Here is a 12676-nt window from a genome sequence, read left to right as displayed (position 1 = left end):
TAATAATACAATAGAAAGTCACACAATGATTTTATATCCACATGACATTTAAATAACGCAATACACATGAAGTAAATAACATAAAATGTAACACAAAACACCCTAATGAAAAACAAAAATGACAAGAAACAAAATTATTTATATAAAATACAATCATGTGAAGTGTCATGCATGTTAAACCAAATATGGCAAGCCAACAGTTAACCAAGTAACAGGCTTTTTATGAAATCTTCTTACAGTGTACAAAGAGTATTAAATTCACTGACTGGGTGTTACCTGGACTGTGTTTACTAAAGATAAACATAAACAATTATGTGATATTAAATATTTTTCCGCAATATTAAACAAACTAAGGATCTGTATTGCCACCTCAGTCATCATTTAGTATTGGCTGAGCAAAACTAGACATGATCTGACAACATGGAGGAAGAGTGATTAACAGCTCTGCGTAGGTATCGACATATGAAGATTCCATCTGTGTGTGTGTTAGTAATTTCATTGGAGAGATGAACAGATTGGAATGCATGAGAGAGAAATCTCAATGCCGTCTTCCTCTTGCTTATGTTGATATCACAACATCCTGATCCATATTAATATGTTAATCATAAAAGCAAGACCATATGATCTTTGACTTTAATGTTTGAAACACTTAAGATTCACTGGGTTTAATGGAAACCTTTTATTATAAAGTCTATTAGTGAGCCACAATATTTGTGTAAAAATATATGAAAATTTGACTATTCTAACTATTTAAATATACATTAATTGAGCACACAGACAGTCATACAGACATTTTTGCAGAACTACGCCCCCTCTGGCGGCAAGCAAAACTGCAACCAGAGGTGTGCACGCTCACGGACCACACGCACACGCACGCTTGCACGAGCTCGAGCTGGTCATAACCCAAGGAGCATCAGCCGCACAAATCTTTTGTTTACAATCATAATGTCTTCAGAGGTAATAAAGTTTTAAATCTGCAAGTAATTTAAAATATGTGAAAGGAAAGGCAATTGAGTAAATAACACACTTATGTGTGAGGGAAAAAATGGGGGTAGTAGAAAACTTCGTTTTTTATTCCCATCTATCTCCATGTTGAACTGTGTTATGTGTTTACTGTATCCACTTATGACTATTATTATGGAAACACGTTCATGAACAATATAAGTTATAACTTTGTAAAAGCTCAAAATAGTAATCATGATACCATACCATACACAGTCGGTCAACAAAGTACACCCAAATGTCTCAAGGTAATAAACAATCAAGTGGCACTATGACGTTACCATAAAAGCCAAACAGGCTAATCCGCCGAAGATTTGCGGGGGTTTAGCCTGTTTTATTGATCAGCTAAGTAGCATATTCCAATAGCAATACATCGTAATTAAGCAGTAATTTGCTCAAAATTTGTGTCTAAGTATCTAACTTATATATCAGCATTTTATATCACAATCATTCTGAACCTGATCACTGACAATGGTAAGTTAGTAAAACCTATTCCGATTGTACATTTATCTAGCTTACGCTAAAGCATTACACATTTTATGGATCGTCATTTATTGTCATTATTGGCCGTATCAGACATTAGAGAATGGGATATATCTTACCTTTTTATCAAGAAAAAAGCCAACTGAGGATCCCGTTTGAGCCCTAGAGCAGACCGGAGATCTCTCCATTTGTTGAAAGCCTTCCCTATGTTTACTCTCGTCTTACCCCGACGCCTGTCTGACTCCAATTTGGACCTTTTGGTTGCACTAGACAAAAGTTCTCTTTTTTTTTTTATCTTACGTGGAGTTTGCGTTGGTGTTTGAAATGAACTACAAGCCGGTCTCTTAGAATCCATTTTCTACGGAGAATGGCGGCGTCGGCGCATACACAAACCTGCCAGACATATGAGCGTGCCGTGAACGCGCATGACGTCACGCCCAGTCTCAGATTCCGACCCGAATCCCTCTTATTTATTTTACTGTACAGGATTATAGAGGCAATCGCAGTGATCAGAGAAGGGCTCAGTCAGCCCATCAGGCAATTGTTTAAGCATGTATGGGTTAGAAAACGGGTATTTTTAACATGAAAAGTTGCGCAATGCACCTTTAATTGTCTTTTCTGGTGCTTGACAAACTTCTTCAATTTTCTTCTGTTGTGCTGCACAGTACATTTTAACCTTTTTTTTTCTTTTCTTTCCATTAAGCTATAACAGCCTATTATTATTTTCAACAGTTCATGCAGCATAAAAGCTCCTTTGTGGCAGAGTTACACCTGCAAAAATTATGAAAACATTTATTTTTTCCTTAAAATTCACAGATGAATTGCACACCATAAGACCAGGAATATTTATTAAGAAAATAAACAGGTTCAATTTGGACTTTATGTTGTCAAGTCACCGTGAATAACAACTACAACAAAAACATTCAGCAGCTCTCCATCAGCTGTGGCGGAAAAACTCTGAAAGCACTCTTTGCCCTGAATGATGAATACAATGCCATTACCAACCTGCAAACTGGTAATTGGTTCAGCTATTCTTTCATCATTAAGCTGCTTGATCACGATGGATAAAAAGCAGCGCAAGTGGAAAAACATTAAACAGCAATTAAGAGACGGCTCCAACATTCCTCCACTAAGAGCCAAGTGTTTATGAAGAGTGGAGACAGTAAAATGCTTTCATATTGAGGACAACACAAGGGGCTCAAAGAAAAGCCTCCTCTGGCACGGACCTGCGAGCAGGGGGTCTGAACTCTTGACCGTTCTGTGCATATTTGTCCAGAGCAAACATGCTGACAAGACAACAGAAGTTGTCTGTATGAGTTGCTGTGGAAATACTTTCCATTTCAGAGTGGACAAAAAGTAATAAAAGTAAACCAGAAAGTAAAGTTCATTGGGACCAACTTTTATGTTGGCTTGACAAAGCCTTGTCTGAAAGATTTATAAGCTTCCTAGCATGTTTCATCTTGTAAGCATGTCTTAACATTCTGCTAGCTTATTAACAGTTATAGCACATTGCAAGCATGAATTAACATGTTGTTGACATGAATTAGCATGTTTTAACACATTGTTAGCATGAAATAGAATGTTGCTAGCATGTTTTAACACATTGCTAATACTGTATGTTTTAGCAGGTTGCTAACATGAATTAGCATGTAGTAAAAATGCTTTTAGCATGATTAACATATTGCTAGCATGAATTAGCATGTTGATAACATGCTTTAGCATGTTGCCCTATGATAGTCATTAAGCTCTCTACTAGTGATAGACAGCTTCAATACTCAATAAGTCTTGTTGTAGTAAGTCTCGACACCCTCAATGAAAGGCGATGGGATTTTTCGTGATTTTGATCATCCGTTTAACGAAAATCGTGGCCCCAGTAACTTTCTTGAAATAATCAATTAATCTCTACTGAAATTAACCAACAATATAACAACAATTCCATTTAAGTTAATCAGTTCAGCCCCAGATGTTGGGCCATTTGCCAGAGAATTACAGCAGAAATGCGTGGTGCTAACGGCCCTATTAATCTGCACTGAACAAGATGCATGGCCCAGCTGTATAAGAGACGTCTTCACCGGGGTGCCACCGTCCTCCATCTGATCTCACAGAGGACTGTGTCATTCCAGGAAATTACATAGAAGTGCTACGGTCTCATTTAGCATTCAAGCAGGCTATAACTCACAGACTTGTCTCATTTACTCTTAATCTAAATGCACGTTCCTTTCTTCAGGTCTGGCTCGACTTGTCGCAGCAAGAGATGAGTCTTTGCAGGTCCTTCAGTTTGGTAAGACGAAGGCCAGGGACACAATATTTTTTTACTTATTTGGCAGCGACGCTCTTCTCAAGGTTTAAAAGCAAAGACGATAACATAAAAAGCTAAATAACTTGCGCTGATATTTTCAGCAGGGTCAGTATCAGGGTAACGTAAGGTGACTGGCAGGTATAGCTACTGCTCGCTGATTATGAAAGACATTAAAGACGTGTCAAAGGAATAGACAACACAGATAATTGATTTTGATACCCGAGACTATTTAGCAGAATGTGATTACATTAAAATTATAGCCTACTTAGCCAATTAAAGTTTTTACAAGCAATGTTTCTTTCAAATGCACTTAAAGGTACAATATGCAAGAATTTTGTATCAAAATATCCAAAAACAACTTGCACAGTGTTATATATTTATTTCAATTGTGTACTTCCATTATACTAAACGTTTCCAAGAATTTGTAAATTCAGAGAAATTCACAATTTTAAAAAGTGCCCGTCCCTGTTCACTTGTCGCCTGTCAATGACGTAATATCCGCGTTATCCCTGGTTTCCGCTTGTACTGCCATAGTAACCATGGCGACAGACGTGGACAACTGCGTAGTGCGTAACGTCTAAATGCACGCTGTTGTTGTTTCGTTCAAACATTATGGACCATGGCAAGCAGACTTTGTGACAAAAGAACTAAAACGAGAATCAATATCAGCGTGGCGCTTTCGAGATGCCGAGAGCTCCACGTCCGCGGCTAACTTGGACTCGACAGAGCTTCACGAGTCACAACTTGACAGGGACGCCGCTCTTGCATGTACTTTATTAGACAGGTGAGCAAATGTACATAAAACAAATTATTGTTATATAGCTCAACATGATGAAATGTTAGAATATGATCAGTATGTTATTCTAATGTTGATCTAGCTCACTGCTAGTCTCATATAGCAAACAAACTAACACATAGAATAACATTACCGTATAACTTTAAACGCACTCAAATGCTGTTTAGAATGATAGTGTAACGTTAGAGCAAATAAAATAGCGTAGCGTTACCTCAAGTTTAATTCGTCAAATAAACTGACCTGTGTGAGTAGTAATTCAGCACTTGCTGGTAGTTCGGTATAGAAATAAATGTCCTTATTCCTTTATATCCGCAGGACTCGCGATATCTGTCTCTCATTAGCAATCGTGACCTGCTTCATACCACAGTCATGTTAAAAAACATGAATGTTTTCACTCATCCAAAAACATTATTAGATCTATCAGCATGGCAGCAAGTCCCATCATTCCGCTTATCACTGCGTCATCAACCTACGTTATTGTAAGAGGTTAGCGACCCCTAGCGGCAGAAACATTTTTTTTTTACATATTGTAGCTTTAATGCATACAAGACTTCTTTCAAAAACATGAAAAAACTGATGTGAATTATTCCGGCCCACCCAAGCTTTTAGAGGCCCACCAATCATCAACTTTCTGCATCCGCAACTGGCTCACAGTGATGTAATGTGCTGTAGTCGAAGAAGAGTGCGGAAAGGGCGATACAAAACAACACACTGTTCCAAGAACAGTAAACAAAGCAGCATATCATTATCCATCAATTTGTTTTGTATTTTGTTCTAAACTGTGCATGCAATGGTGGATCCGCTACTTTTCTTCTTCTTCTATCCTTCCGAGCGCATGTCCTATAAATCACATGACTCGTTGCTGCCCTCTGACATCTTGTAGAGTATAGAAAAGAAATTGTACTGTGCATGTGTCGAACATGTCAATCCGTGGTCATCTGCGGTTGAGAGTATACTTTGAAAGTTATGTGGACATGACTGTGTGCAAGACGGCGTGGAACACGGAAAATGAAGTATACCCAGGCATTTAATGCCTTGACATGTACAGAAACACATAGAGTGGATGGTAAATGCTGCTTTGACGTTTGTGTTGAAGTGTCAATCACTGAGAAGTCTGCTCTATTTGTTCTAGAAAACCAACACAGAGCCAAACTCTCGACTGCACCTGTCTCTCAAGCCTCTGGATGTCAAAATCAAAGAAATTTTTTTCGTCTTAAATAGAGAACTGCAGCTAAAGGCCTGACAGATTGCAGATCGTTCACGTCAGCCATCAGCTCACATTCGCCAGCTCCACAAAACCTTTCATCTCAGCGGGCCTTTATCAATCTCATCAACTGTCTGAACTTACACCACCACAAGAGTTTGAGCAAAGTTTGAACAGTGCAGCGTTTCTACGTAAAATATCTGCCATCACTTTGTAAAACAAGAATACACAAGATATTGAAGTTTTCATTTTATTCTATTACTGCATACTTGAAAGATTAGAAAAATACTGACTGCACTAATAACTCTTTGAAAAGAAAGAAGAGAAACTAAATGATAGGGTGCTCTCTTAAAAACAAAAGTTGCTAGTGTATGGGTGGTTGCCAGGATTGTGATAAATTCAGAATTGTAGAATTGGTTCCCATTTAATTCAATTCAATTTGAAATGGAATGAAAGAAAGAGGAATTTACTGAACAGTAGTTCAAAAGAAATTCAGCACAGATTTAACCACTGATTTAATAATTTGCTTAATCAGTATTTTGTCTTGTTTTTCAGAAATTATTCCTGAAAGTGTCTATGACATCTTGATTGGAGTTACTTCTACTCAATGGGATTGGTTAGAAATCACACGTGGATCAAGTTAAGCAAGTTTAATACTTAGCATACACTGAGGAATTGATTGTCTTGGAGAGAGGAGAAATTGGGAATAAAAATTTTTTATGGAAATAGTGTTATGCTGAAGCCTGGAGGTGGCAGTTTCCTCGGTATTCTCTGAACCTCTTGCTGTCTTCTTCCACCCACCCACCCACACACCCACACACCCACACACACACACACACACACACACACACCCACACACACACACACACACACACACACACACACACACACACACACACACACACACACACACACACACACACACACACACACTTATCTGTGCTCAATCAGTGCAGGAAGAAGAAAAGGCCCCTGGAGGCTGTATATTTGGGAAGTTTCGATTCAACATAAGAAAAAAAGGAAAAACACTTGTTTATGAGTGAAATACTGCTGAAGGGTTACAGCAAAAATGTATAGATATTCTTAGCAGCAGAACTTTAGTGAAGGTGAAGTGATTTAAAAGTAATACTTTTGCTCCAAGTATCAACATTTTTAAAACATGGATATGGAAGGAAACATGTCATGTTTTTTCTTAGTCTTGATGTGTAAACTGACACACTAATAGAGTCACATGAACGCGCGCACCATGCACAGAAGACCAACAGCCAAGGTCAGGAGTTTTGTTAAATAATACATTCAATTTCAGTTTGTTTTTCACCAAAACCTATTGTATACCCCCAGAACACTTGTAATATATAGCATGTGTAGCATAAAACCATTCTGTGATACTTTTTTGTTTCCTTTTTTAAAAAAAAAGCTTGATGCTGGTTGCTGTTCACTGCCATTATGTGGACGAGCACGAGCGGGACTTTTTTTCAAATTCTCTTTTTGTCATTCAAGAGGGGGATACGGTATTAGAACAACAGCAGGGTGAGTAAATGATTACTTAATTTTCATTTTAGGGTGAATTAACCTAAAGCAAGAGACTCTCCAAATAAAGAGCTGAATGGGAAAAAATATATAATTGGGTCTGTCCAGAAACTAAAGAAGAATATATATAGCGAACTGCACAGTTTTCCGAAAAGCATTTTCATCTGCTCACGGTGAACTGTCTGACTAGCATGCGGCCGGTGATAGCCAAGTCTGTGCTTCTAAAGGCCAAAAGATTCAGAGTAACACTCATCAATTCAGACGAGTAGGGAGAGATGGGTGTCCCTTATTTTGCCACACTTAAGGTGACAAACCTAATTTTAAATATGTGAGGATTTTTTTTTTTTTTTTTTATATACAAATATGCAAACCTGTGTGTACTTTGTTTTCATATTTGGTGACTTTTTGTGAAAAATTTTGATTTTGTGGCTGGTCCTAAAGGGAGGAGTTTGGAAACACTGATAAAGCACTGACTCAACTATTTTTAACGGTTGCTAAACTAAAAAATATAATCCAACAATCACACAATGTCCCATCAATGTAGACCAGATGAAATTTATAATCCCCTCTGTTCTTTCTGGAGACCAATTCTTGTAGTCTTATCTATAATATCTTTAACATATGATTACTTTCAATAAGACAATATTCCCACTATAGCCTCAAAGCAAAGACCAGGAAAGGTTTGCTCTTGTGAAACCAATATTTCAACTGATTAACCAGCCATTATTTGGCTGTTAAACTACAAAAAAATTATCTTAATAATTCTAAGCATTATCAGTATTTTGTATTGTTTGCGAGAAGAAATAAATGCTTTTCAATTTTATTTTTGCATTCAGTCTTGTCAATTGCATAACTTCCTGTTTAATAAAACATTTGAGCAACATTTGATTAGTGTGTGCCTCATTAGCTATTATTATAAGTGTATTAATGCTATTATCAAATACACTTTACATGCCAATTTGAGGACCTACTAAAGAGGACATTTTTATGGATTATAAAAAAAAATAAAAAAACCTAGTCCCCTCAAATGTTGCCTGCACAGTCACTTGATTTAAAAATCAAAAAGTATCACGACATGCTCCAAAACTTTAAGCACAGATCAAAGAGAGGAGGAATATCTGAAACCTGGGCACCATTTTAATCAGACACCAAACGCACAAATGCACCTCTATTCTGATTGAAAACTATAATCAGTCAAACATTTCTGTCAGTTCCTCAGAGCACTTAAATTTCCATCGCTCTCTAGGGCAAATTCTATTATACGATGGATATTAAGTCAATATGATCAGAAAATGAAAAATGTCACGAATGCATAAGAGTACAATGGCACCCTCTGTAACCCCAGCAAAGTACTCTTTTTATCCAAGATAGACAGAGAAAGATGAAATCACCCTTGATAGCAGTGCGGCAGCGTCTCCGTGACAGAACATGCTGTCTATGCCTGGACCGGCCCAGAAGTCTGTAGTAGTACCACCTCCTCCCCAGAATTCTCCTCACTGCCCCTGACATGCTCTCTGCGTCTCACGGCCTTCAGAACGATTGACTTCAGAAACTGCTGGAAGTCTTCACTTCAAAAGCTCCTGTTGAACTGAATCACAGCCAGTAGAGTTTGCATGCTCTACAGATTACTGCATCTGATTCTGCAAGTCAGGACTGCTCTTGAAATGACATGGTGGAGAGTTTCGAGAGAAAAGGGGAAAAAGAAGGGGGCTGCCAACTCCGCCCCACAAATAACTTCTGTGATTTAGGAATGAAAACTACAGTGAGGTGTAAATTACAGTGCAAACATGCCTTGAGCAGCTCAAAATTTTTTTTATATTGAGTGCATATAGTAAATTACAGGGATAGTTCACCCAAAGGTGAAAATTCTGTTTACTCGCCCTCACATTCTTCCAAACCTGTATGTTGTAGTTTTCTGTGAAACTCCAATAGAGACATTTTTGATTGAGTTGACATTTCTTGGAGCTCTTTTCAACTAAAAGTGCATATTGACACATCAGTCAAGCTCCAAAAAATGACCTAAAACAGCATAAAAAAAACAAGTTAACCGTTTACAATAAGGATTCATTTATTTACATTAGTTAACTACATTAGTTACCATGAACTAATCATGTAAAATATTTCTAAAGCATTTATTAATCTTAGTAACAGGTGTGCTCGCTATACACCGATGAGTACAGAAACTAGTGACTAAAAATGTGTCAAAATTTGTGCGTGCTTTAAAACTATACATTACAGTTGTTATCTGTGCATTAAAAGAAACAGATAACTTACATTTTGGTCTTACACAAAACTGATTTGGGAGCACTTTCATGGTAAATGTATGGTGGTTTTATGTCCTTTTTGTAGCTTGACAGATATGCACACTAAGTAGTTCAAATTTTTTCCCATTATTGTTCTAAATAAATGTATTATAGCTTATACTCAGCTATAAGGAATTCTGCATACAGGCTGACAAAACCGAACAGGAGGTTTGTCCCTTCACACACCCTCAGTTAAAAATCCAATCTGTTAACATGTTTGCAGTGCTCTGACAAGGCATTTGACCCCCTGACCTCTACGACAACACTAGCCTGTGATATAATGAGATTTACGAGCCACACAAGAACATCTCACCTTCCTGATGAAATCCTTGTTTCTGAGAACCAAATGTCAATAACCTCTCAAACAGAGACGGAAACTATTTTTTAAAAGTGATTTATATGCACCCATCACAATAAAGGTAACTGATTGATGCAATACTGTACATATAACAAACCACCATGCTGTTTATTTTTATATCTAGGCAGAATATTTTTTACATGTTTTTGAAAGAAGTATCTTATGCTCACCAAGACTGCATTTATATGATATAGTAAAAACAGTAATATTGTGAAATACTATTACAATTTCAAATAAATGATTTCTATTTGAATATATTCTAAAAAGTCATTTATACCTGTGATGGGAAAGCTGAATTTTCAGCATCATTAATCCATTCTTCAGTGTCGCATGATCCTTCAGAAATCATTCTAATATGCTTATCTGCTGCTCAAGAAAGAATTCTTATCAATGTTGAAAACAGTATTGCTTCTTAATATTTTTGTTGAAACAAATTTTTGTTTACTTTTTTTTTCTTCAAATTCCTGGATAAAAGGAAAGTTGTCATAATACTTACACTTATGTTGTTCCAAACCTGTATGACTTCCTTACTTGTCACACTGCTTTCTTCTATGCAACAAAAGCATATACAATAGTGATCATGAGCTGTCAAGCTCTACAAAAGAGACTATAAACGACTCGCTCACTATGTTCTAAGTCTTTTGATAGCTTTGTGTAAAGAAAAGACAGAAATTTAAGTCCTTATGCAATAACAATTGCATAATGTACCTCTCAAATGTCACAGATGCAGAGATTAATATCAACGGCATCAACCAGCATTGGTTTGTAACTTAAGGCCAAATAAGTGGAGGGCGAATGGGTGCAAAGTTATCATATGGCCTCACAAGAGTCCTTACAATGTTTTTTGTCCTTTTTGTAGCTTGACAGCCAAGAAAAAGAGTTTTGTGAACACAGCACAAATGTCATACAGGTTTGAAACAACATGAGGGTGAGTAAATAATGACATTTTTGGGTGAACTATCCCTTTAAAACATTACTCAAACTTTCTTAACTCTAACAGTAAAATGACAAGCTAAAGAGTTGCAGATCAGCATTACCTGCCGTCGTCAGTGCTTCTCCGAACTTCGAGAGCAGACATAATTAGAACTACAAAGTTAAAAGATTAGAGGGAATAATTGAATAGCAGAAGTGCTAAAGAGAGTAAGAGTCTTGATCCGAAGCGTCTCTCGTTGAGTGGGAGCTAATGGATGGGGGGGTTGATGTCTTGGCAGCTCAGTGACAGAATATTTCTCCAGTGAGAGGGAAGAGATCGGGTCTGTTGCATTCTGGGTCTTTGTAGGAGGGTTGGTGAGTAATGGAAGGAGCCGGGGGAGGCGGCAGGAGCCACTTTCATTCTCTCCTGACGCTCAGACACTCGACCTCGGTGTGAACTTTCTCATCAAGAGAGGATGAGAGGATGAGATGGAGAGGCTGGCGTAAATCTGTCTGCTCGGCTTCTCAGAAGAGCTCTGCACTGGAATAAATGTGGGTAATAAGAGGTCTGATATTATTACCCATAGTGCAGTTGCTACATGCCACCTGAGACTCGGAGTCAAGCTAAAGGAGAATATAGAGGAGGGCCATTAAGTTGAGCTGTGTCTGAGTGATGGACGCCTCTGTGTACTGATGCTGCCTGCTTTGCATGAAGACATCAAATGAAACGTTTATCTCTCCAGAGATATAAAAGCAAACAGAAACAGTGGAACCAAACTTTTGGTAACCGTCAAAAACACATAACGTCACAACGTCTTGAAATATGAGTCATGACATTCATTAGCCAAGTCACTGTCATTTGTCAGTGTAAATTTGTCTTATGGTTCTAATTTGTCACTTGAGACAAAAATGAAAAAAGACAAAAATGATCCCCCATACATAATAAGTCCTCTTACAACATGAGACAATTAAGAGATCACGCACGTAATGACGTAATCCCGCCAAGATTCATCAGGAGGAATTAACGTAGGACAGGGTGTGATTGTAACCATTAGGATTGGATTGGATCGTGAAAGTTAGCTGTTATATTTGTATTAATATTTTGCCCTGCCCATGCAATCTTGTACTCCAAAAAATTATGAGTGTTGATGAGTATTTAATTTGGTTTTAACTTGCAATATACGACACGAGTACCATGGGACCATTCTGTAATACTTTTGCTGCTTTGATGCTGGTCCCTGTTCACATTATATGGACAAGCACGAGCGGGACGTTTTCTAAACATTCTCCTTTTGTGGTCCGAAAAAGAAAGAAGGGCATACACTATTAGAATAACACAAAGTTGAGTAAATGGTTACTTTAATTTATATTTTAGGGTGAACTAATAACTAATAGGGTGAATCTTATTTTAAACTTTAAGATTGCCAAATAGAATGATATACAGACACACACAGATAGACAGTAAAAAATAATACAGATAGATGGATATTAGACTTTTGACAGACAGACATAACAACAGACAGATAGACAGACATAAGGAATAAACACAAGGATAGACAGAGAAATATTATGATAGACAAACAGACAGACATAACGACAGACAGACAGATATAGCATTATTTAGACAGACATACGGACATAACGATAGACAGACACAGACAGACAGACAGACAGACATAACGACAGAGACAGATATAGCATTATTTAGACAGACATACAGACATAACGATAGACAGACAACGATAGACAGACACAGACAGACAGACATACAGACATAACGATAGACAGA

At 37.5% G+C, this 12676-nt stretch overlaps 1 protein-coding gene across 5 annotated transcripts in view; it reads right to left on the bottom strand.

Annotated features, from left to right (window-relative positions):
• Positions 1-12676, bottom strand: part of dab2ipa (DAB2 interacting protein a) — a 106014-nt gene that overhangs the window by 70818 nt on the left and 22520 nt on the right. The window contains exon 1 of one of the 5 annotated variants that reach the window (XM_084390073.1): positions 8706-8953. The exons of the other annotated variants lie outside the window; for them this stretch is intronic. Within the exon in view, the coding sequence (XP_084246199.1) occupies positions 8706-8823 (118 nt within the window). The 5' untranslated portion in view covers positions 8824-8953. Of the gene's footprint in view, positions 1-8705; positions 8954-12676 lie in introns of those variants that run through there. 5 annotated transcript variants of the gene reach the window in all.

Source organism: Rutilus rutilus, assembly GCF_951802725.1.
Source record: "Rutilus rutilus genome assembly, chromosome: 19".
In the NCBI taxonomy this organism is placed as follows: Eukaryota; Metazoa; Chordata; class Actinopteri; order Cypriniformes; family Leuciscidae; genus Rutilus; species Rutilus rutilus.
Note: the sequence above shows the minus strand (reverse complement) of the source record. Positions and strands in the feature narration are given on the sequence as shown.